At 55.3% G+C, this 26,335-nt stretch overlaps 1 protein-coding gene and 1 pseudogene across 1 annotated transcript in view; one reads left to right on the top strand and one right to left on the bottom strand.

Moving 5' to 3' along the window:
• TMEM132D (transmembrane protein 132D) overlaps window positions 1–7,151 on the bottom strand; it is a 216,293-nt gene extending 209,142 nt beyond the window's left edge. The window contains exons 1-4 of the mRNA XM_036220924.1: window positions 7,113–7,151; window positions 6,070–6,197; window positions 2,232–2,424; window positions 589–714 (exon numbers count right to left, since the gene is read on the bottom strand). Of these exons, the coding sequence (XP_036076817.1) occupies window positions 589–714; window positions 2,232–2,424; window positions 6,070–6,197; window positions 7,113–7,151 (486 nt within the window). The remainder of the gene's footprint in view (window positions 1–588; window positions 715–2,231; window positions 2,425–6,069; window positions 6,198–7,112) is intronic.
• LOC118603673 lies at window positions 4,780–4,898 on the top strand (annotated as a pseudogene).
• Window positions 7,152–26,335: the final 19,184 nt, after the last annotated feature.

Raw genomic sequence — 26,335 nt, 5'->3', positions numbered from 1 at the left:
TCATGAAGCTTTAATCACAGCCATTTCGTATACAATGGCAGAGATAAACCTTTTTCTTCTAGATCCCTGTTGCAGAATTTTAATAGCCTTGTTTCATCTTAGTTTAACAAGAAGTCATCCCCCCAAAATTTACCAGTGTCATCAGAAAGCGCTGTGGGATCTTGTCACGTTATTAAGGTTTCATATTGATTGGACACATGGCTGGTAAATGGGGCAATAAGAAAGCTTTCATTAAAATGAGAAGGTAACTCACAAGGTAAACCATGTCCTATTGCTGTTTCTAGTTTATTTAATACGTGTCTGTTTCCAAGTGCATTTACTCACTCCTTGCTCCTGGGCACACGGGATGGAGACGTTCTCCGGGAGCATGGAGACGGGCCTTGTGCAGACGGTGGCTCATGGTGGTCGGCACTGGCACCTCGGCACAACAAGCCTCGTGAACCAATGTGCCACTTTCTAGCTTTCGGTCCCACGATCACAGGATGCTGAGGGGCCAGCAGGATCTGAGGACACGGCTCCCCCGAAGGCTCTCAGCCCCTTGATTCTTCCTCCCTCACGCCGTCCTGTGCCTCCTTCCGCTCCACCCACCTCGCCGCGCCCGCGCACAGGCAGACACCGTGGGAGGAACCAGCGCAGGTCCATGTCCCTGCGCAGTGGGTAGTGTGGTGTCTGCACGCGGGAGACCGTCTCCTTCAGCCACTGCTGATTAGACCACTGGGAGGTGACCGTCACAAGCTGGACCACTCAGAGAGCCTTCCCTGAGTTGAGGACTGAGCCGTGAGGCAGGAGTCAGTCTTGGGCGCTGTAGACAGGTGTGTTCCACCTGCCCGGCGACCTGAGCAGCGAGGACTCCCGCACAGAAAGCAGCGGGCACAACGGCGTCCTGCTCTTCCTCCCGACGACACAGCAGAGCGCTCGTGGTGGCAGCCGCGGGACACTCCCAAACCCGCATCTTCATCCGCTTACATTCTGCCGAAGCTTCCGTTCCTTCCCACCTGACGTGCAAACGCCTGCCCGCGACAAAATGACCAGCTGGGCTCTCCTACTCTTAGGGACGCCGTCAGGGTTGTTAGAGAGAGGGTGGGGCTGTGATCACGTCTGCGTTGGGTACACACCGCGCGCCACTGCCGTGGGGAAAAGCACTTCGCTGTGGTCCAGAAGTGTGTTCACGTGCGGGGTTATTTGAATTGGATGAAACATTATACCTCAGGACACTTAGGGACATGAAGTTAAATAATAGACAAATCATGCCTGATAGATCAAAATACGGTTTTTAAATAAGAAATATCCTATTAGGAAGGAATAAGGAAAATGGAACTGTCATACATTTGGGGCAGGATGTTAAAACGGCGCAGCGGCCTCGGCCACGCAGGAGAGCGAGGCGCCGACAGCTGCACCGAAGCGGGCGGGCCTCGAAGCCACGGTGCTCGCTGAGAAGCCTCACACGAGGGCCACGCAGTGCGCTCTCGGTTCCGTGACGCGTCCAGCAAAGGTGCGTCCTCGGAGGCGGAGTGTGTGTCAGCGGTTGCCGGAAGCTAGGAGTGGGGGTGGGGGTGTCTGCTGATGGAGACGGGCTTCTTTTGGGGGAGCGAACATGTCCTAGAACCACAGTGGTGATGATGACACTTAAAAGTGCCGAAATATACATTTTAAAACGGTGACTTTTATTTCATGTAAATTACATCTCAATTCCAAAAATAAAGAAAAAAAAGCAGTGGCCACAGGAAGGAAGGGGACACGCTACCTGCCCCCCTCCCCCACTTAGCATGAGCCCACCGAGGCCTCGCCCTGCTTTGGACTCTCCCTCCTGCCGCTCTCCACTGGCATGGCCTGCTCCCACGGCCCCCCGCCCGCCACCGCAGGGCCCCGCCACCGCAGGGCCCCGCCACCGCTGTGACCAGGGTGACAGCCCTGAGGCCAGGGGCTAGGTCTAGCTGTCAGGACCCGCCAGCCCCATGGAGAGGTCGGCAAGCGGCACCTGTCTGCTGACCGACCAACCGCTGAGCAAGCGACTGCGGGAGCCATCGCCAGACTGCCGCTCTGAGGACGACGGGGACTGTGTTCAGGCAACGCTGGGGACAGAGTGACAGAGTCAGACAGAGGGACATGTCTCCTTCCTTGGCGACCGGGGTGCACGCAAGAAAGAGACATGTCCTCCAGGGAGGACACTGAGCTGGGGACAAGACGCGATACCCCAGACTGAGGAACCTCGGTTCAATAATCGTTAGCACCTTAAAGTGTCCACCTGCGCGCAGCACTTCTTTGCCGCCCTGAACCCCTGGGCCGGCCATCTCCGCGCATGCTCGTTCCGCTGCCGGGACATGGGCCGAGGCCCCGGGGTCGCTGCGGAGGAGCAGGGTGCAGGGAGGAAGGGGTCTCAGCTCCACGGACAGCTTCTCCTCTCCCCGGAGATGCCCCTCGGGTCTTTAAGAGACAGGAGCAGAAACGTCAAGGAAAAGGGAACACGCCCAGTCTGGGTTTCGCCGTGGTTCCCGGCCCCAGAGCACCTGCACACGGCAAGGAACCGAGGAGGGGCGAGCTCGCCCTCGCCCGCCCCTGACGGTGCTTGGCGCAGAGACATTGGAGGGCGCCGGGGTCTCCGGGAAGAGCGGCTCAGGCGTGGAGAGTCGGGGGCGGAGCGGCGGTGGCGAGCACCTCCAGCACGTATCTCAAAATTCAACAGGTGAGCGAACGCGTGTGCATTCCACCTGCTCAGGACCCACCCGCCTCCTTCGGGAGCGGGGACCCTCACGTCCTCTAGGACAACCCACGTCCGCAGCGGGCCCTGCAGCAGCTCAGGTGCTGCTGACTGCGGCCCTGGGCCTGGGATGTGCAGATGGCCCGAGGACGGCCAGAGTGTCACACCCCTCTGCCACAGTGATGGCTGAAGGAGGGCCACATGACCTAATCAGGGCCAAACTCCTCCCCCGCCCATCGCTGGAGCCACAGGAGATTCACCCTCTGCTGAAGCTACGGTGACAGGAGACTCAGGTGGGTCTAAGCTGCTCCCTCTGCCATCTCGTCCCCACGCAGGGCTCTGCTGCCTGACAGCGGAACCCCCAGGAGAGGCGGGCTCAGCGGTGAAGCTCATGCCTCCTGTCGCCCTCACAGCTGCAGGAACCAAATTCCCCTTTCTGCTTAGTTTGAGTTGTGTTTCTGTCATTTGCAACCCAGAGTCCTAACTAATAAACTACCAAACTGCCCATGAATGTTGAAAACAAAATCGACTGAATGATCAGCAGGTGCTTTTGCAGGGGTGGCTCCAAGTCACCTCTCTGCTGCCATGTTCCCTGGTAACTACAATTTGTTAGTCACTATACGAGAGGCGGGGAGATTATCGTTGGTTAAAATTATAGGATTTGAATGGCCAGAGCCAATTATGAGCTGCAACCTACTTCTTCGCCCCTAAGTCACGATGCTACTGTGAGAATCTGATCAGATCGGATTTGTCATTCACACAGCACCGCATCTTCCACAGTGTATACTCCAGTATTAACCACTACACTACTGTTACGAAGAGGATTAAAGTGTGGTCCTGCTTCAAGCAGCATGCAGCTCAGGGGACTTTCCATATGGAAGAACTACATGGTCATCTGTCGTTGATTAAAAAGAGTCCCGTATGTGTTTCAAAGCATCCATGAAATTATTTATCATAACAAAAGCTATTGTAAATAAAAGAAAATCTTTAAAAAAACACACAAACACAAACATTAAGCCTACTGCTAACGAGGTATCTGCTGGATTTCATTTGGGGATGCCTCACTGACTTCTGGCAATCTTAATAAAAAAGAAGAAAATGACACACAGCCTTGACATAATCAAACTCCCACAAAATTAAACAATTCCATGAATAATTCACTCTCAAATCTGTTTCATGGGAATAAAAATGAAAACAAAGTTCTGTTTCCCAAATGACATCAGACATGCACAAGAAACACCCAAGATATCAAATTAACTAAGCACCATTAATAAATAATTTGAATTGCTTTTCCGAATGCGTTAAATAAACAGCACTTGCATCCCAAAGCTGAGGGGTTCTCAGCTTAGCAAGAAAAGGAAATTCTGATTGCATGAGGCGTGGTCTCTATTTTCATAATGTATGACCATAAACACCACATTTCTATGTAATTACTATGTGATAACAAAACATTGGGGCACTAATGGAATTTTCAAAAGTAATTCTCTTTAACTGCATCTGTTCAGTCCATGCCTCTTATTTTCAACCACAGAATGAATTCGAGCCTTTCCAGGCACCAGGTGTGGCCTCCCTCCTCCTGGGCGTGGTCAAGACACCTAACGTCTTGGCCTGGTTTCTTCGTCCTGGCACCAAATTGTTCCTGGGATCCCACAGTGCACCAGGAAAAGTGCAGCCAACGAGGTGACATAAACTCTATCTTAATGTCGTTACTATTCTAGCAGAGGAGAGTAGTAAAAATTAATTACAATTACGATGCAATTAATGACTTAATTACTATTGTGATCACTAATCCATGGGGAAAATACAAGAGCACACCACAAGGGAGGAAGAAGGTTTTTTCTTCTAATGCCTCTATCTTCTCTCCTGTGTCTTGAAAAATCCAAGCTTATTGTCACTTATTAGTTAGGGTGAAAAACAACTTAGTCCTGTGAGTTGTTGCCTTATGAATGAATCTCGTCACTCTCTAAACAAACAAACAAGTGCCCTTAAAGCACACTCATCACCATGCTTCATTCTCTAGGTGACCTCAAGGGGTATAACTGCAAATGGCAGGTGGGAAGGACCATTTAAAAAATAACTGGGTCTATGGCCGCGCCGCCCTGAACGTTCCCGATCCTGTGTGATCTCAGAAGCTAAGCAGGGTCAGGCCTGGTTGGTACTTGGATGGGAGACCACCTAGGAAGACCAGGTGCTGCAGGCATTTAAATAAATAGATAGATAGATAGATAGATAGATAGATAGATAAAAGAATGAATGAATGAATGAATGAATGGGCCACCTTTTCTTCTTGGTATCAAACAAATAATTCAAGCCAATCATCCCAAATTACCTTTTGCCGTTTGACGTTTCACTTAGAAATGACATGTTCACAGCCCAACCAGAACTGGCATTAACAAAAAAGGTCACTTAGTAGACTCTATAATCGGAAAGGCTCAGATCTGTCTTCACACATGGCTTCATCTGAGGTTAAAGGATGTCTCAGAGATCGGACTTCTCCCCTCCTGCCAGGCTGTATTGAGTGCAGACGCCATTCTCAGCCAGGCTCTGTACTCCTGGGGGCACCTTAGTTGCAGAAGCCTCAGACCCACCTCCACACCCAGTCCAGGTCTAGGATAGTCCGAAGGCTTTGCTTCTCAGGGCTCCCACAAAACCCTGAGCTTTGGTCTGGTTATACCTGCTTAGGTCATGTGCCCAAGCTGAGCCGATGAGTGTGGGAAGATGCTTTGTTTGGTCCAGCCAGGTACTGGCTCCTAGACCACTGGACCTGACATGGACAGAAGGGAAATGGCGGGGCTATTGCTGACAGTAAGGGCTCTAGATACTGGAAAGCCAAATCAAAGTTATCTCCTCACCTCCAGAAAAAACACAAGCGTGGACGTTTTCACCACTGCCTCTGTGAAGTTCTCAGCCTCGCAAAAACAGTTGCAAATTAAGCAGAGGCATCTGTAAATCAACGACTCTGCCTCTTACGAGGAGGGCTATCACTGCCACACAACTTCTCTTCGGGAGAAGGGCTCTCTTTGTACTCCTGGGGCTCTCGGCTCCCCGAAACACCAAAGCAGCCAGTAAAACCCACACCGCAAACCTGTTCGCCGAACTTTTAACGATACGAGCGATTAATTTCCACAGTGTTCTGGACAATTCATCTTACAGACAGGGTCAAAATCTGTCTGCTTGCAGAAGGAAAAAAGAGAACTTTAGAAAAAGAAAAAAATTGCCTTCGAGATAGTCCCACATTTCTGTGCTGGGATACGCCGTTGTGACCCCAAAGGAGAAGGAGTTTAGGGGATCGTACTAGTTGGCTAGAGCTGCCATAACGAAGTAATGCAGACCCTCCCTGCTGCTTAAACGACAGAAATGTATTTTCTCACGGTTGTGGAGGCGGGAAGTCCGCGACCCGGGCGTCGGCAGGAACGGCTCCTTCCCGGGCCTCTCCCGGTGGCTTGCAGACGGCCGCCTTCTCCGTGTCCCCACGCGCTCGTCCCTCCGTGCGCGTCACCTTAGGAGGACACGCGGTCACACGGGGTCAGGGCCCAGCATGTGACCTCGTGTTACCTTACGGACCTGTCTAAAGGCCCCGTCTCCAAACCCGGCCCCGCGGGCCGCAGCGGGGCCCACGGCAGGGCCTCAGCCGTCACTGCCGGGAAGGGCGCTCTCTGCAGAAGCGAAAACGGGGCTTCCCGGGGACCTAAGAGCCGCGCGGCCACCGGTCCGCGAGGGCGGCGCCCTCGCCCGCGGCCTGTCCCCGAGGCCCGGACGCAGTGCCGGGGGACGGGGGACGGGAGGAGGGGGAGAACGCCCCGGCTAGAAAACGTCGGGTTCTGGGGCCCGGACCTACCGCTCCACGGGTGTCGCGTCTCCTGACAGGGCAGGAAGGTAGGTGGACACGGGCGACGGAGGGGGACGATGAGGGGCAATCGAGGCCCCAAGGCTGGTGTAGCAGTAGAAAGTGCGTAACACGACAGCCGACGGCTTCTGGCGCCGCCCTCGTTCCCCTCGCGGTCACGTCACTAGGGATGACAACCGTGAGGTGCGACCTTGCCCTGAGCGCGCGCAACCAGTGTGGGCGGGAGTGATTCACTGGGCATGCGCGACCCTCCGCGTCCCCAGGGCGCAGGCGTGCGCCCGCCCACCTGCGGGCACGCACTGCGCACGCGCGCCCGGGAGTGGGCGGGTCGGAGTGGGGCATGGACCATGCACGTGACTCCGCGTGGGCGGGGCGGACGCAGAGCAAAGAAACCCCGTGGCCACGTGACCCCCGACCCTCGACTGGGGCCCTCGGTCCTTGCTCGAGGTTCCCGCTTTGCCTAATACAATTGCTCTGCTTGCTGCGCTTGGCTATTTTTCTTCTCCAAGCGATAGGCCAATGCTCAAACCTTTTGTGGGGGAGCCAAAAACTGAGCCCCAGACTCACGTAACACAGACGTCTACACGGCGCCAGCGACAGTCCCATGTCGCAGTCCTTGCGCTGCCTCCGTCGGAGACGCGACTCCTCCAGGACTCGGGCTCGAGCTCCTCCCTGGCTGGTCCCCCGGGTTCTCCAACCTTGCCCAGGGTCGCAGCCGTCTCACCTCCCTGCAGACCCCCGTCCTGCCGGACAAGGTGGGTCCCAGCACCCTGCGTGGGCCCTGCGCTGCTCACGACCCCCAGACGTCTCCCCTGACTGCCTACTCTGCACACGGGGCTCCAGCTTCTGCAGTTCAAGTCACCCTGCAGAGAGGCCAGGTGTCCGAGAGCTCGGCTTCGCAGGAGCAGGGACCTGGGTCCATCCTGATCCTACTGCTTACTGGCTGCGTGACCTGGAGCGAGTTACTTAATGTCGCTGAGCTCAGTTTCCTCACACAGGAAACGAGGATGACAGTACCGCCTTCAAGCCTGCGCGAGGAGCGGTGAGTTAGAACCCAAGCGCGCAGGGCTCGCTCAGGAAGTGCTAGTCGCTGGTGATTCATTGTTCTTAATGTGACCGGTTTGCCTACATCTTATGGCAGCGATAAAACAACCCACTACTGTGTGTCACTTGGAGGGATCCTAATAAGCCATTTGGTTCTCCATGAAGGGCACGGAAGACTTTGAAGGTAAGCAGGGAACTTCCCAGTTTAACCACAGAGTTACAGCTTTTAAGTCAGCGTTAGACTTGCTATTACATATAAACTCCAAATAACTATAGAGAACCCAGCAACGCTTCAACAAAGAGGAACTCAGGTTCTAGACCTCGAAGGAAAGAGAGACTCCATGTTGACCAGGTTGGCAATAGATTGATGTTGGTACCCACAAAAATGTCTGGGAAACAGAAGACGTACCCCTCGCAGATTTCCAAACTGCACGCGGAGGAATGCAACCAGGAAAGATAATTCATCATCATCAAAACAAACATCCATTTACACTTGCTTAGCAACGAGGACCTTCTCATTTGCATAATGATGGTGATTTGCATACGATCAAGATTTGCCTGAGTGAGTCTTGAGCACAAAATACATTCAAATATGATACTGTCGGTGCAATTTTCTCAAGGATCCCAATTTAATACTATTTATCTAATGAAAGGAAAAAAATAAATATTGCCAGTAACATCCCATTATGCCTGAGAGATGGTTTTAAATTACACTTGAGTGGAGCGAGGCATCTGCTCTCTGCACACCTCACATTAGCGAGCACCCAGAGTGGACCTTTTCAGCCACACAGGTGAAAATGTGTCTGCGGTAAGCATTTGGCCCATGAGCACAGTGCTTCTCCCCCGAGGTGGGCACCATGGAGGACAGGTGTGTCTTGAAGACAGACATCCTCCAAACAAAACGAAAGAAGAAAAGAAGAGAAAGTCATCCTGAAAGTGAGTTAGAGGCATTTCACTTCAGACTTGCAGCACACGCAGAAAGGACGTCACCTCAGAAGTGCCCTGGGACCCGTGTCGCAAGCATCTCCCATCTGGCTCGGCGGAACGGAGAACGGCCACGTGTGCCTTGCTGGGGCTGCCTGTGCCCCACAGGTTTTCCGCGTGGCTTGTCCGAACTACGCTGCACGTCCTCTCTGCTTCCTCCTGACTCGGAGCCTTCATTTAATTTCATTTTGAAGGGAGGGTCCTCGGTGCGATCAACCAAAACAGGATTTGTCAAATGCCCACATGCCGACAACGCCAGACCAAGGGCCGCACGGGCTGTGTCACTTCCTCCCCATTTGGAGCAAATGCTGCTGCTAGCGACACTGTCCATGCACACGGCCGGAGCTAGGGCAGGACAGGGACAAGGCGAAGAGGCCTCTCGTGTAACCTACGCCACTCATTCCAGTGGCCTTTACACTTTTTCAACTGCAACCCACAGTGAGAAAGATTCCACATTACCTAAAATGTACAGATACATACGCACACACACCACAGTGGAGACAAAATTTCAGAAAACAACACTCACTCCCCTAGTTTTAGTATAAGTAATGCATTGTTACTTTCTACCCATCCTCTCCGATACTGTGCTGTGCTATGTTACGCTATTTCATTTCTTTCTAAATCACAACCGCATCCTAGTACGTTGGTTTCAAACATTGATTTAAAATAACACTGATTGAGATTCTAAAGAACAGGGGGGAAAAACCCTAGGATTTCTGCTAAGAATAGCCTGACACATCCTATTCCAAACATTTCAAGTTTATTTCTGCTTTCCGCTCACCTGCCTTTTTCTCTGCCTTACACAAAAACAAGTCAATTCTTTGAACCTATTACCTGTGAATTATTGAACCGCTGTGCTAATTCTTTGGGGAAAACTCAGGCTTAGACTTAAAGAAACGAGATGATAGTTCAATGAAGATTATAGAACAATAATTAAGAACGTCTTACCCAAAACAAGCATAAGAGCTTGCCTGTGGATTTGGGGACTAATCCGAGCTTTAACTTTAAAGCAAGAGGCATTTTGAGTGGAGCAGTGAGAAGTGGCCCTGTCAACTGCAGTTAAAATATCTGTACGTGAGTCAAACACGCTGAGCTGCACTCCAGGGTTGTCGGTCCGTGAGCCCCCGCCGCTCCTCCTCACCCCCTGCCCACCGCAGGCGGACCACACTGCTCTCGTGCTCCGAGCCCAGCCGAGGCCTCGGAACCGCCCTTAATACCAGCCCCTGCGGGCCCCACCGGTCCGTCTCGTTTGGAAAGGTAGATGAGATCTAGTTGAACCTTGATGAATCTTGAGCAAACCCTTCTACGGGTATGTTATTTTACTTTTCATCCAGGCTTGAATAACGGCAGCCGATGTCTGAGATGCCTTCTTTTATTTTTTAAGAGGGAAAGAAAGAAAAGATTGGATTACCATAAAAGTTCTGAGTGATGAAGAACCCCCTGAAATGTTGCTGGCAGTTACACGAAGCTGTCTTTAAAACTCCTCACTGGCCTGGCCTTCAATCGTTAAACCAGGACCTAAGGCAGTTGGTGATTTACGTTTTACCCAAGTCCCACTGTGGAGGAATTGTCACTCGATAATAGACGGGCATTTTTATTTACTTCTCTAAATCGATTCGAGAACCTATTAGGTAGGTTAACTGGACATTACTGTTTATATTCATCTTTCTAGTAACTAAATGGAGTAGTTAAAGCCTCTTTGATAAGAATATTTGAAGAATGTGATAAAAATGAGCTGCCATCTCAAAGGCGAGGAGTCACACCAATAGGAAGTGACATTGCGTCCTGCGCGGTGCTTGTTTACATTTGCAGGGGACTCGTGCCAGCTAGGGGCAGGGGGTTGCTTTGCCCTGAGGTGTTCATTCACAAGTGTGAACTAAACACCACCTTGATTTCTAGGACCAGCCACACTGCTGAGCCAAGGGAGTTGATTCAGCTCCCCACAGCGATGATCTGTTTTATCCATCTATTGAGAACATCTGGGCGGGCACCTGCATGACGAACGCCTCCCGAGCTGACACCTGCAAGTCCCCCGTCACGGAGTCCCACCTGTAGGCAGTCGCCTCCCTCTTCTGCCCTCTGTTAGCCCTAAAACACGGAGCTCGGCGAGCAGCTCCCTGGCACATCGCTCCCTTCGTAGGGAAGACCACATCAGTGTCCTGCTAGCCGGAGGCAGGAAGCTACAGGCAGACAGGAAGCTACAGGCAGACGTGTGAAAGCCACGCCGTCCCAGCCGCCCCTGAAAGGGAGGTGGCGCACCGTCCCCGCTTTACAGGTTCGCGCGGAGTGTGTCCTGGAGGGAAGGGGCTCTGAACGTCTCGAACTCAGTGTTTTTAAAATGTGCCCATTGCAGAGTGGATTTTCAGTGGAGGCTCTCACACAAATTGTACAAAACTATTGGGGTGCTGGGGTGGTTTACAATGGCAGCTGTAGTAATCTTGGTGGCTGAAACATCACAAATGCATTCTCACAGGTCAGAGGCCAGGAAATCTGTTCCCGGCCCCGGCGGGTACCAGCGGGGCTGCTTCCCCCTGAAGGTCAGTGGGGCAGAACCCGTTCCCTTGACTTTCCAGCTTCTGCAGGCTACCTGCACCCCCCCGCACCCCTGTACCCCTTTCACCCCCACACCCCCTACATCCCCGCTACATCTCCCCACGCCACCCCATACCCCTGCATCCCCTGTACCCCTGCTTCCCACAGTACCCCCTGCACCACCCTGTACCTTCCCTGTATCTCCCCCACCCCCCACACTCCTCCACACTCCCTGTACCCCCTGCACCCCCTGCACCCCCCCGCATCCCCTACGCCCCCTGCACCCTCGGCACGTGGCCCCTCCCCCACGGCGCTCTGGTCTCTTGCTCCCTCATCACCCCCCCTACTTCTGCAGTTCATCTCCCTCTGTCCCCCTCCAATAAGGAACTTGTGGTTACATTTCAGACCCATCCAGATAATCCGGGATAATCTCCCAGTCCCCAAATCCTGCATTTAATCACCAGTGCCCAGTCCCTCTCACCGCGTAAGGTGACATTTGCAAGTTCTGGGGATTAGCACATGGGTATCTTTGGGAACCATTGTTCAGCCTGCACAGTGAGATTCGCCCTAATGGGATAAGGTTGATTCTCACCGACGGCATTTGTGACACAGACAAAAGACATTAGCTGAACCAAACAAAAGGACAGGGCTGACTGTGGATGTTAATTAAATCCAACAGGATTTTGGCAAGTCAGGCAAAGTTTAGGGGGTGACTTTCAAACAGAAAGAACTGAGACGTAACTTTCCAGCAAAGGATTCGTGAAATGATTTTCTTGAACATCATTTGAAAGAAAAAAACAAATGGACCCAGTCCTCTTTGATTTCATTTTCAGCATGGAGGAATCATCAGAATTACTAAGTGGTACCCAAGATGACGGCTCTGAAAGGGACAGCCGTCGTCGAACAATGCCACTCGTTTCTGAGCCATTCATTTCAGAACCCAGGCCCCATTACCTGGCAGGCACAGCTTTTATAAATAAAAAAGCCATTAAACTCGTAATGTAGTTCGATCTCCCCAGAACGTTTCTGGGGTCCTTCCTCTGGCTGCCCTTTATGTTTCTGGAATAGAAACGAATGTAATAAGACATTGCAACAAAATCTAGTTGAATTTAATATATAGAAACTTGATAGAAATGGACTTTTTGAACAAGACATGTACAAGAGAAATCACAAAAGAAAAAATATATTCACAGAATAGACTGAACGAAAACGAACTTTTGCTGAATGCCAAGATGCTCAGACACAGATACACCCACACTAACAAGGCAAACAAAAACTGGGGAAAACAGTCGCACACGATGAAAAATTAGTACTTTTTGACGTATCGTGTTTGCAAATCGATAGGCAAGAGTTCGAGGCAGATGGTTAGAATTTCCACAACTTCAGGGGAGGAGGTGCTCTGATCAGCAAATCTTCAGCGCTGCCTTCGGCTGGTCACCGTTTTCAATTGCTGCTGTTTTTACTTGGTCATCTCAAACTCATGTTGCCTTGGCTTCGCTGCTGTCCATTTAGCTTCCTGTCGGGTCTTGGCTCACTGGACCATATGCAGTGACACATGCTTGCGAATTCCAGCTTGGAGTTTCTAATAATCAACGTTGGAGCTTTCCAAACGTTGTTGGGGCGCCCTTGTGGGCCAAGCCAAAGCCCGAGCAATCCAGACCCTTCCACCATCCCAAAATATACCTGTGCAGTGGTATTTTATTGGTAATCTATTTCCGTATTATTTAAACAACTTTTGAAAAATTATTGTAAGCTAAGCCTAAGATGACCCGGGCACAGAGTTATTTTTGTAACTTGCAGCCATAATGCAAACACACACCACTTACTGAGTGTCAGACACAGGTCTGATCACGTCACGTACTTCGATTCTTCCCACTGTATGAGGTGGAGAAAGCTAAGTTTTTCCTGGACGGTAAGGAAACTGAAGCCCCGACAGGTTAAATACCTCACCCAGGGTCACGCGATGAGAAAGCGTCAGGATAGGAACCCGAGCCAGGCGTCCCGCTGGGGCTGGGCTCGGCTTCACAATGGGTAACGAGTACACGAACCCCGGGCCTTTCGGGAGCCCAACAGCACGTGGTCAGTAACGCTCCTCGTCAATTCCTTTTTGTCACCAGGTCCTCTTTCTCCTGGAGAAGGGGGACGAGGGGGTGGCCAGACTTATATGCCTTTTGCCTAAATCGGCCGAATGCAAATGGGTTACCGGCTGCCTCTCGGGTCCCCAGCGCCCTGGTTTCCTGCCACCCTTCCTCGTCTCGGCGAGGCTGTGGTCCCATGGCCCCGAGCCTGGCCGGAGGAGTGTGCTCAGGCCGCATCGTCGCGCCCGCCCTCGCCCCCGCGGCTCACCGCTGGCCTCCCGCAGACGAGGAAGGCAGGAAGGTCCAGGCTGACGGCTCCTCCCGGAACCAGCACCTCGCGCCCCGTGTGCGCTCCCAGCCCGGCGCGATGGCGACTCGGCGGCCGGAGCATCTGTCCGCACTGAAGCCTCAGGGGACCCTGCCACGGGGAGCTCGCGAGCTGGCCAGCGAGACGCCGCGAGCGGCCCCCACGTGTTCACATCCCGGGGTGCCGTCGTTAGGCGACGAGTTCCGCGTTCACCAGTGTCAAAACGAGGGGTGAGCCGCGAGCCTGCGGCGCCACCTGGACAAAAGCGACGTCTCTGTCCGCGCCCCACGGAGCCCGTTTGGCCGGACGGAGCGGCGCGTGTCGGCGCTGGCCGCGTGCCGCACCCCCGCGTCTCGCCCTCACCGTTTACCGGCTTGGAAAAGCGACCTCCAAGCCGGCCGTGGGCAGGGCCGTCCAGGGGACCCGGGGAACGGCCCATCGGACTAGGAACACGGGGGCGAGAGCAGCGAACAGCGCCCCCGGAACCCGAAACCGCGTTTCCGCCGCCAGCTCCGTCTTCCCCGAGCCCCGCAGCTCGTGCGTCACAAGAGGCGGACGCAACGCGCGACCCGACCTCTTGGGCCTCGCGCTCGCTGCGTCACTGCGCCCCGCGTCTGCCGCGCGAACGTTTGGCCAGATTCCTGGTGCCCGGGCCGTTGGTTCACTTACCGTCTTCAGTGCCACGAACATCAGCACCCGTGCGGGAGGCGACTCGGTCAGTGTCTTCAGCGGACAGTTGTATTTTTCCAGCTTCACCGGCGCACGAGAGCCAAATAAAAACCGCGTATGGAGGTTGGACACGGCGATGTTTTGGCACACGTGAAATGGTCGCCAAAGCTGAGCCGCTAAACGTCCCCATCATTTCACATACCCCCCCCCCCCGTCCTTTTTTTGTTGGTGGTGAGAACATTTGAGATCTACACTCTTAGGCCCTGGAGTTGCACCCAGCAGGAATGGGGTCTGGCCGAGTCCAGGGGGGACGCGATACGAGAACGTGAGTGAGTCTCAGGCTTCTATTTGTCTCCAGGCTCTTCTCTCGGGGGACGCTGAGTGTGACAAAATTCAGGCCTGACATATTCAACCCGAAGTGGGAGTGTTAGCAGCTTGTGCTGACTGAACAGTTTTCAGAAAGCCGCGGGCCATCTCCTGTGGACACTCGGAATGGGAGTGCATATCGCATCTTCAGAGACACTGCCATTTTCTCTCTCCTTCCACACGCTTGTATTTGGTTTTACGATTCACAACAGCAGGATTTTTATATTCAATTTTAGTCACACCAGGAATACATGCACGTAATCTCGTCAGACGTTGAAACTCAAAGGTAATCCTGGCTCCCTTCTCTCTCAAACCCAGGGTCCTTCCCGCTCTGCCAAAAATAAACATCCAGCCACGCTTGTTTCGCATCCGCTCAGACCTTTTTCTATGACTTCAGAGACCTTGGGAGTGTTAGTGTGTACCAACATGGGTTTTTTTCATGAAAAGTCAACAAAACTATAATCTTAACCCAACTTTTTTATGCAACAATGTATCATGGAGATATTTACATCATTAGGTTTGCCTCATTCCGGTTTTCCCATGTTAACCTTTGTTTAAATAAACATCCTGCGTGAGGAAGAGGAGGAAATTTTCTCGTGGAAATTTCTGAGATATGGAATTGGTGTACGCTGCTAAAATTCCAATTTATGTCTCTACCAGCTGTGCAATGATTCCTGTTTTCAATACACTCACCAACCCGTGAGCCCAACAAGCCTTTTAACTTTTTATTGTCATTTTGTTGAGTAGAGTTTTAAAAACTGAAACATGATCCATGAACACTGGGTTTCTATGTTACATGCAGCCGATGGGCGTGGGTAAGACACAAAGATGGTTTGAGCAAAGCCCAGCATTTCATTAACAAAAAAGCTGACTTTTAAAATCAAACAACCTACTGTTTGCGGGATTTTAGCCATTCACTCGTCCCAATGGTTATTTGTAAAATTGACCATCTTCGTTTTTTTCCAAATTATATACACTCAGAGGCATCGTTAAGAAGCTTCAGTTTATGTGATGAAGCAGCAGCTGTCTTCCTACCCAGAAAGAAAAAAAACAGTATTTTTGAAGGAGCCTTAATTTAAAATCAGAAAAACATGGTTCTATAATAGATGGAGCTTCAGAGTCATGTGTTGGGTGGAAAATTGGACCGGAAGGAGTTTAAAATCCTTTCAACTTTGAGAGCCTGTGTGCCTGTGATTCATTTCGTGATTCTCAATCACAAGGATGAGTCGTTCGCGCACCACATTTTTGTTTATTTCCTGCCATCTGCCCGGCACCGCTCCGGGTGTCGGGAACAGAGCAGAGAACAGGACAGACGTGCGACCCGCGTGCACGGAGCTTCCGTCCTCGAGAAGGTCCAGGCGGCCAGTGACGGGGGAGACTAGACTTTGGGTGGCACACACAATGCGACGTGCAGTTGACATATTATAGAATTGTAATAGATGACCCCCCAACAAATGTAATTGGAAAAAAAAAAAAAGACAACACACGTGCCAGACAATTCCGAGTGGGCGGTGCTGTACGGACGCAGGCAGGTGCCATGAGGGCCCGCCAGGCGGGTTCAGAGGGCACCGTCACGAAGGGCGGCTTGCTGGGCCAGGAGGATCAGGAGGACGACACCCCCGGACGAGGTCCTGGCGGGGCTCCGCGACCACCAGAACAGCAGAACGGAGAGTGCCGTCCACCGCACCGGAGGCAGCGGGCTGGACGGATTGACCTTTGAGTATCTCCAAAGCACCATCAAATCTTAGATCTCAGCCTTGCTGTCTGCAGATCCAGGCGTCCAGGCTGTGAATGATGTCGACAGCTCTTGGCAGGGACTGGAGCAGGTGTCCCTGGACGCCGACCATGGACGCTGCTGGAAGCTCACGTGCAGGACAGCTTGCCTCGTGCGTCACCAGGTTTATGCAGTTTGGCAAGCATCTTAGTGACAGGGAGTACAGCAAGACCTGGCAGCGACGCCGCCTGGGTTGAGCCCTGGCTCTGCCATTCACTAGCTGTGCGACCTTGGAGAAGCTCCTTGACCTTTCTGTGCCTCGGTTTCCCCCATCTGTAAAGTCCTCACAGATTTGGGAAGCGTAAGCTACGTTACACACGTAAGGCCCTTGGCGCACGCTCACCGCATGCTGGGGACCCTCATCTGGGGTGGGAGGTGTCCACCTGCGTCCAGCAACGTGCCGGGGCTCCTTGGGGGAGGCGCGTGGTGCCCCATGAGCTGTCCTCTGTCCTCACGCCGCAGAGAGGAGCGCCGAGCTGGCGAGCGTCCCCCTAGCCGCGTCCTTGGCACACGGCCGCCTTTCAGGCGTCGGCCCTGGTTTGCCCGGGGCACGGCCTTCCGGACACACCTCCCGCCTTTTCCTCCCGGAGTCCGGCCGCCTTCGCGCCACGGCCAGGCCGCCGGTGCTGGCCTCGGCCCGCAGAGACGCCCCTCCTGCCTCTGTGCTAGACCGCACTGACCCTCGGGTCCTCTCTCCGTCCTGGGGTATCGAGCTGGCGCGAATCCCAGGGGTCCCCCAGGCTCTGCACCCGTCCCCATCGTGCCCCGAGATGCTGCACCGAGAGCTGCCTGTCGCCTGAGCGGAAGGAAAGACGCGCATGCGCCCGGGCAGCTCCGGGGCGGCCGGGTGCCAGCCGGGGCCAGCCGGGGCCAGCAGCGCCCCGCGGCGCTCTCCGAAGGGGCTGTGGAGAAGGGATTGGACGGGACCGCTGACAGAGGCGGAGGCGGGCTTACCGAACACAAGAGGAGCCTAGCGACAGGGAAGCCTGATGCCACCCCAAGCCCTGCAGGGATGGGACAGAGGGCGTCGGCGGAGGGGTGTGGCCAACCAGTGGGGACCCCCGCGGGGAAAAGGCCAGTGGGACATACACCCCCACCTGCCGGAGTGCCTCCGGCCACACCCGACAAGGGCCACGAAATACGATGCCACTGATAAGAGTTAGCTTCCCCTGGCACAGGGCGGCGAGCAGCGTGGAGGACAAGCGGGAAATGTCCTAGTTCGATGCGACGAGCTCCTGCTCTGAACTAAAGTGCCAAGCGCCGGGACTTCTCTGCAGGAAAGCGACACCGTCACACTCTACGTGATCCGTACATTCCGGGGCTCGGAGCGAGGACTCCAGCCTCCGCACGTCCCCCGACCCCGCCAGCTCAAAGGCGACCAGAGGACAGTGTCCGTGTAGGAAACGCATGGGTGTGCTGGCACTTCTGCCCTCGGAAACGGAAGAAGGGCAGCGCCGAGGCCACCAGGCGGCATGACCGCGTCTGCGGGGTGAGCTTTCTCCTCAGGTACGATCATATTTCATCATAAGCGCGAGAGGATTTTGCCACCTTACAAAACATCCATAAATTATGCCGGTGTGTTTAAGAGTCGGGTCCACTGATTTATAATATGCTTTCATGTATAAAAACCAAACTTATTTCACAGATGACAGCGGCTGCCTCAAACGCAGTTTAAAGTGGAGGCAGCCCACAAATTATCCGGCGGTTTCGTGTGAAACAAATTATTCCTGAGAAATGCGGCGTCAGCAGGAAGGCAGCAACGTATTAATCCCTGAGTGGACGAGGCCCTATCGGCGTCTGATAATTATTTCAACACCTCGAGACGGGAACACAGCAGCTCGAGGGTGTGCCGAGGGAGGTGACAAGCCACTCCAGCAAGAAATGTCACGCACAATCATAGAGAATATTCCAGAGGCTGCGGGTTTTCCTTTTCTAAAAGAGGAGAAGTGGGAATGTCACCTGCTTTGTCCCAGAGGACCACGAACTCGGTTTTTCTGGCTCACGGGTCCTGCGAGGCGGGCGGGGGCGTGGCCGCGCTGCCTGTAGGTGCCACGGGGGGATGGCGTCCCATCCGGGCACGCGGCCGGGGACGGTCGCTTCCGAGCTCACTCTGGCTAGTGGCAGAAGGTCCCCAGGCTGCCCTCAGTCCCTTGCCCCGTGTGCTTCCAGCCCAGACACTTCGTCATCGTGTCAACAATAGGACCCCAGCAAGACGGGTGTGGCAGTGTGGCACAGGATGACCACGTTCCTCCGTCGCCTTCCTTCCTTCCACTGGCTAGAACGTGTCGCAGGCCCCGCCCACATCTGGGCGGGGCGGGGGTGGGGCCACAGCAGGGTGCGAGCGACAGGAGGTGTGAGATGGGGCCACCTGAACGGGAAGAACAGGAAAAGAAAACGTCTTGGGGAAGGAAAAGGGGGCTGAGAGGAGACAAAGAGTGGCAGCGACAGACGCGAAAATCACGTGAGAGTTGCCGGCCTGGACCGGCTCCGAGCGGGCTCCGCACCGAAGGACAGCCACCTGCGCGTCAGAGGGCACAGAGAGCGGCCACTGGCCGGTCAGTCGTCTTAGCGATGACATGACGGAGATAATGGTTTCGGTGGCGTCCACCCCTGAAGCGGGGGCAATTCGAAGCCCAGGGGGACGGATCCCCTGGCAGGATCCACCCAGAGCACGGGACCCGACCTGCGGGCATCGCTGTCGGATCTCCTCAGGTCGCTTCTCCGGAGCGAAGCATTTGAATTCACAGTAAAAGGGTCTGGAGTAATAATCACAGAAATTGTAAAACTCTGTGAAAGAAACGCGACTTACAGCAATCGCTGGCCTCTGTGCTCTGGCCTCCCTCTCAGGCATGTGGCCCTTCCTCCTCGTATTTGGCGGGGCAGGCGGGGGACCCAAAGTGTTCAGTCGTGACAACTGGGACACTGCAAGGTCTATTTTTCCTCGAGCACGGCACCTGGCCACTCTCAGCTTGGCGGCTGCTGTCAACCCAGATGCCGGATGACAGCAGTGAGGACAGCGACCCCTGCTGGTCAGTTGAGGACATGCAGCATAAACAAGACACAAATGTTTTTGGAGCTAGGGGGGGACTTGGGGCATGTTTGTTACCCAGCATCGCCCAGCCTACCTGACACAGCGTTGTCTGCTGTCTTTGTTATGACTCATATACTGACATTTTATATTTTATTCTATTCTTCGTTTCACTTATGTTTAAAACGTTGGTTGCAATCTCATGGGTTCCATGACTCACCATGGATTTGAAAAGCATAGTTCCAAAGGGACATGTGTTTGGTGATTGGTGTGAAGATCTGCCTCCTGCCGGGGCTGTGCGCTCGTGGGACGAGGCCCAGGCCTGCCTTGTCCCAGCGTAACATCCCACGGTTTCTGGCCCAGCGGCCAGGAGACGTTGGCGAACGAATGAGCGAGGAAAATGATTTCACCTCGGTGTCTACACATCATGGTCCCAAGGAGGACGCTTCTCGGGCTGGCCTGTAAGCCGAGCACAGATGGAGCAAACGAGGACCGTGGCCCACGTGGGGACCACACCACTCCAGGGGCACGGGCAGAGCAGCAGGACCGGCCTGAATCAATTTTAATTTTCACCATGATTTTGACCCAAACCAAGGAAACCGGGCGCCCCCTGCTGTCTCCGTGTCTGAGCGGGAGTCCCAGTCCCGAGCCCCTGTTGGAAACGAGCCTGCACGGCACTGGCTAACGGGCTGGGACCCGCGCAGTCCCGCACGTCACAGTAAGAAGGCCTGGAATGACAGCCACTCGATTACTGCACGTTCAACTTCAATCTGCAAGCAGCCTCTTAATTGCCTTGGCTGGACAGCAGGTAATGGAAAGCCGAGGTTGGCTTCAAACTTGTGTTCGATTCATTGCGAGATAACTGATTTCAAATATTGAACTTCCTTCAGGGGAACAATAAATTACTTTTTGAAATATAGATTATGCCAGTAATGGATGAGCCAGATATAAATGGAAACCCAGCATCCCTGAAATGTGTTCTTGTCTGCATTTTTCTAGAAATTGGGAGAAAAGAGAGCGCTGCAGTGGAGAAATAAAACGGTATCAGTGACATATTATTAACGCTCTCTAAAGACGTGCGGCCAGCGCCTTGTGCTGATCAGACAGAAGCAGAGAAGCAGAAGACCCTCGAGAAGATGAATCGACAAACTTCAAAGGGAAAAATAAACCACGAACCTCTCCTCGTTTATAGAACAACAGCGCCACCCCTAGAATCCCCCTCCTGAGCTTCCTGAGCAGACGCTGCATTGCCGCTCGAGGCCCAGAGGACCAAGAGAAGGTAGAGTTAGTTCCACGAGTTGGGCGCTCGGCATTTGCCGTTTTACTTTGTTTCTGAAAAAGCACAGTGAGGATGTGAAAAGAAAATATCTTCTGAGAGAATTACTCCATTTGTCCTTTGTTCTGTGGCTCCGTCGGGAACAGTTCACCTGTGAAATACGTCGTTTCTTGGTTTGGGTTGCAGGTAAACATGTACCCGTCTTCTCAGAGAAAATGGAAGCTCAGATTTTACTCTAGAAATGAGAAGTGGGGACAGAGGTGTCACAGTACTCTGCTTGCAAATTTATTCTATTCATCCGAGAAATATTAACCAAGTGCCTGTTGTGTACCCACAAGGGAAAGGGCTGTGCACGAAACGGGCAGAATCGGAGCTTATCTCCAGGCGGGAAGGAAGTGACGTTAACAAGAAGACGTCACAGTATGTTGGAAGGGGAAACGTGTTACGAAGGACAATGCACGGGACGGGGGGAGTGCAGAGAGGCGGGCGGACAGCCGCGACCCGAGGTGACCCGGGAAGGCTGATGGAGAGCTGGCATTCCGGCGAGGACCTTCGGCGCTGCGGAAGACACCGAGCGGGCTTCCAGGCAGACGCGGGGGCGCCCAGACCTGGCACTGCTGTGGGGGGCTGTCCCAGGCAGGCCGAGGTGGTTAGCAGCACCCCGACTCCCACCCCCACGGCGTCGCTCCTCGGCGGTGACAGCAACATCTCCAGACATCGCAAAACCGCCATTGGTTCTGCGGGAGGTGACAGGCCGCTGGGCGGCTGTCAGTGGCCGGGTGCCCTGATCTGCGCGACACCTTTAATTGCGTGACCGCAGCTGCTGGGGAAAATAAATGGTGCAGGAACAAGAGTGGCAACATTTTAGAAAATAATGAAAACTGAACTACGTTAGAGCCTTTCGGAAATATAAGATAGATACAAGGACGCGGAAGGGGGCGGGGCAGAGCGCCCCTGCGGGGGCGGGGCCTGCGGGCCGCCGCTGGACTTGGAGCCTCCACGTCTTCGAAAGACGGTTCTGGATCGGGGACGACCCAGCTTCTGGGCTCACGGATCAAAGGCGGCGTCGGAGCAGCGGGAGAGGCGGCCCTCGTGGGCGGCCGACGGGGCCGCAGGGCCGAGCTGAGCGGCCGCGCACGCGGGAAGGGCCCGTCATCTCGCTCCTGACCCCGCACGGCCTCCGAGGCGGAGCGGACACAGGCCACCGCGCCCGAGAAGGGCGAGCTCTGGGCGCCTCGTCTCGCACACGGAGAAACGTGCTGCCAGCCTCCAGGTCCCGAGGCGAGAATCTCACGGTTCGTCTCCCGTCACAGGGAACTGTGTCCCCAAAACACGCGTCGGAGTCCTAAGCCCCGCACCGGTGATCGCGGTCAGGTTTGGGATCTGGGTCTTCGCAGGTGCACCTGAGCTGGGACGAGGTCCTCGCTGACCGGGAGCGGGACGCGGCCAGGAAGCAGCGTCCGCCAGGGCCCTGGGAGGGGGCGGGGCCCTGGGCTTGGCGCGTGTGGCCCTGGGGCGGTGAGCACGTGCACCGGCCACCCGGCCTGTGGCCACGGCAGCCCCGGGGCACGAACACATCTGCCCGCCAGAGGGCGCCGGTCGGCGCGTTATCGAAGGAAACACAACTGGCCCCGGTTACAGCTTCTAGGGGTAGAATCGGCGTCTTAACTCTCCTTGCGTTCGTGGAAGTCAGGGCTGTGGGAACAACTCAGGATCAACCGAGTATAGGGAAGACTCCAGGATAAATGCTTCAAGTGATGAGAACCGTAAAATACGACGAAACGCCCGGGATCGAAACGCAGTCTCGAGGGGACGGTCGTCCACAGCGACCAGCAAGCCCCCGACGCCCCGTTTCCAGAAAACCTATCAAATGGGGTGCTCCCCTAGCTCCGGCGTGGAATGATAGTGATTTTCATGTTCTGCTTTATAGCGTGCACTTTCCAGAAACAAGGGACACAGATTATTTTAGTGATTGGAGAAAGTGAACGCTATAAAGCAAGCAGTCCCTGGAGCTATCCTGGGGGCAGGGGGCAAGCAGAACTGGGCGCCGGGCGCAGAGGGCCCAAGCGAGTGGCCCCCGGGGCAGAGCCTGGCTGATTCCCAGAGGCCACGGGCGCTCACGGTTGCTCCTCCCTGGTGACCCTCTGCGGGACGTCTCCCTCCGCGCCTCCAGGCCCACCCCCCCCCCCCCCGCCCCACTCTGTAGCCTCACAAAGTGCATCACAGGCTCCCATGGCCTCTGGCTTTCTGTGGGCTTAGCCAATGGTGGCGGAGCATGAATTCAGGGGGCCTATATGCGCAGCTTCCCCCACCCCGCTGGTCACCAGGGGCCATCTGCGACCACGGCTGCCTTCAGGTGGCCTCTGGGGCCACACTCCCCGGGCTCTGGCGCCACTTCCTTCTCTGTCTCTTCAGGTCTAGCGCCCCCCAGTGTCGACTGCCGCAAAGCCCTGCACCGCCCACCCAGATGGCTCTCCTGGACCTGTCCACTAGTCCTCAGTGTCTAGTTCACGTCCTCTGCCTCCTTCTAAGACCCTGGTGACTGCGCCCTCCACGGGCAAGCCCAGCTAGCCAAGACAAAAGGTATGGCCATGCCACAGTCTCCCGGGGTTGAGTCCAGCTCTGGAGACATGGTGGCCATCCTGCCTAGGTTCTGCCGCCCTCAGCGCTTTCTTAGAGAAGCAAACAGAAGCACACAACAAAGGAACACATTTGACTTTTAAAATAAACCTCGTGAAATAAAAAAGCTTCGAACGAATTTCGTAGCTGGAGGCCTTCGGCATAGTCACAGGCGCCAGAAACATCACCACAGCTGTTTCTAAAGTTTGCGGCGGCTGCTGGCGTGACTGGCGGCTCACCTGCCATCTGAGAGGAGGCAGGGCGCCCCCACTTTGCGCCCGTCCCGTGGAGTGCTAATTCCAGACACCGTCACCAGCGGGCTTAAAAAAGACACAGAAGCAGGAATCAGAGTGGCCTGCGGACAGGTGGTCTGGGCTGAGAAAGCTGGGCCGAAGGCTGGGAACAGAATCCTCTGATTTAGAGTCCACTGAGGCAGGTACGGACCTTGCTTTTGTTTATCCTAAGTCACACAAAGTGGGTCAGAGGCAGGAGTGGGGAACGTAACGATGAAATGAGCAGTGCTGAGGCCAGGGCAGGAGGGCGTGGCGAAGCGCGAGGGGCGTGGCGAAACACGAGGGGCGTGGCGAAGCGCGAGGGGGCGTGGCGAAGCACGAAAGTGCAGGCAGACGGGGACACACAGATGCAGGAAGGCTTGACGACACCCACCCTTGGTCTCAGCCCGTCCTGCTCCTGTCCCCACCTCTTCTGGACAGGCCCGCGGGGTTCCAGGTGGGATAACCTGCGAGAGAAGGCAACCCGCTCACTGCTAAACGAATCCCTGGCACCTGGACCAGGACCTGCCACTCAAAAATCACGTCCTACATGAGTTTCCTGCTTGAACACCTGGACCGACAAGCTGCAGGCCCCGCGGATGGCGCGTTTTACCGTCGCTCCCCGTTCGCTGTTTCCACACGGCTTGAACCATTTTAAATGGCTCCCACCCCAACGCCCAAGCACAGAAATGCTTGCAGCCAGAGTCTGCTGACAGCTCCACCCGGCCTCGCTTCAGAAATGACGACAGCCCGGTTCCCGGGCCGCAGAGACACCCGGAAGTCGAGCTGGCAGGCCTCGCGGCCGGCCGGGCTGCAATGCGCACGGCGCGCCTCTCCCCTTCTCGAGTTAATCCCGCGGTTACCCCCACGCACTGCCGCGTGGCTGGATCTCCACGGCTTTCGCGGGCTCGGAGAAGCCCCGCACACGGCAAGGCCGCCGTGCTTCCATGCCTGCCCAGCTGGGGAGGGAGCTGCGCACACGGCCTCCGGCCCACAGGCGGCCTTCTGCTGCACGGCCCGCGAGGCCAGCGTGTTCCACTGGGGCAGTAAGGTGGGGTCCGGCCATCGGCTTCGGGGCGGGGGACTCATTCCCCTTCTCACGTGAGCCGGAACTGAGTCGGCCCCGACACCACGCGTCCAGCTGCTCGATGAGGTGGCAGCTCTGGGTGTGGGCAGCTCCCCTCGGCGCGTCAGGGGCCCGGCTCCTGCTGGCCACACACCGCCCGGTCCTTCCCAGCCAACAGCCCCAGCATCCGCAGCCCCCCTCAGCCAAGGGAGACTCTTCCTTCTAGCCGGGGTCCCTCCGCTGGGCGCGGCGGCTCTGCTTCTGGGATGCAAAGCACTTCTGTTCAGACAGGTCTAGTTCCCAGAACTGCTTCCAGCTCCGCCAGTTTAAGAAACGGAATGACGGACTCAGAACGGGGAGGCGGGAAAACGCGCCCCTGGGAGAAGAGAGCGAGGCGCGGCCCCACTTTCGATTTTCCTCTTCGAATTCCCCGACGTCCCAGAGGGTGTGTTTGTGGGGGCGGGGGCGATGTGGCGAGACGTCCCTCCCAGCGATCTGAACCCCAGGGGCACCCCAGTCTTGAGCCAGAACCCGGGTAGCCGCTGGGTGTGCACCAGACAGGGACCCTGGGTGCGTGGGAAGGGCCGACCCGCATCTGACCGCGCCTGACGCAGTGCGCGGGGTCCTTGGCTGGAGGCGCGAACGCGACCAGAACGCTCCGCACACAGAGCCAACTGACTCCAGAAACCCGAGGACGGGCCTGCCAGTGAGCTCTGCCCGGCCCGAGCGGCCAGCGGACCCCGGGGCCTCCCCCAGACCCCGGACCCCAGCCCTGGGCGTGGGGGAGAAGGCCCACGGCTTCCAAAGGGAGAGACACGAGCGGCCGCAGATTCGAGGTCGAGCACAGTCGGGCGGCTGTTTGCCTGGTGCGTTCCGTAAGACCCTCTGTGACGTCATTTCCTGGTAAGAAATAGAGGTTTGGTCCCGGGGAATTGCACATCAGAGTCTAGGAATGGTGGGAAGCGGCCCCAAATGGTCTGAGCTAGAGAACGGAGGGCGGGGGGCGGGGGTGAAAAATCCCACCTAATTCTTTTTTATATTTCTCTTTCCTTTGTGTTTTTAAGGAAACCTCGCTCTGAAGAGAAAGGCAACTTCAAAGACAAAAACTCAATTTGCATGAATTTCCTTTGGGGGGAGGAGGTGGTGGCCAAACCCAACTCAGAATCCTGTGGGATTCTCACCTGGAAACATCCCAACGAACGCAAGGCGCGGGAGACGGACCGCGGACCGCACACGACAGAACCCCGCGGATCAGAGTTCAGTGACCAGCCAGCGACCAGTTACTGAAGAGTTCACAGTCAACTCTGGCTGGAGACCCCGCCCCCCACCATCCACCGAAGACTGACTGGCTGAATGAATGAATGAGTGAATATATTTTTAAGTCCAAACAAACAAATTTTTACCCTCATCTTTGAGTCTGCGGTGGCGGGTGGTCCGGGGCGGAGCCTGGCCAGACTGGGCGGGGCGAGGGCAGCGAGGGCCAGCTGGGGGCGGGAGCAGGGCGGAGTGGGGGGGGGGCCGTCTTTGGACATTTTCGTCAACGCAGTTGACCTTACGGAGCTGGGGGATGAGCAGTTACTTAGGGGACAGGGCCACAGTGGGCACCTGGATGTGACTGACACTTACGAGTCTTTCACCATCCGTCACATGAAAGGGACAGAGGCTTACCTGTGCGCAGCTCGAAGAGCTTCCTCATGGGGCCATGTGCCTGGGCGGGAGAGGGGAGGGTGGGGAGGCCGAGGTGGAGTGGGCGTCGTGGAACGATGCCGCTATTC

Source organism: Rousettus aegyptiacus, unplaced genomic scaffold (assembly GCF_014176215.1).
Source record: "Rousettus aegyptiacus isolate mRouAeg1 unplaced genomic scaffold, mRouAeg1.p scaffold_m13_p_5, whole genome shotgun sequence".
NCBI classification, from domain to species: domain Eukaryota; kingdom Metazoa; phylum Chordata; class Mammalia; order Chiroptera; family Pteropodidae; genus Rousettus; species Rousettus aegyptiacus.
This window is presented reverse-complemented; position numbering and strand designations above follow the sequence as displayed.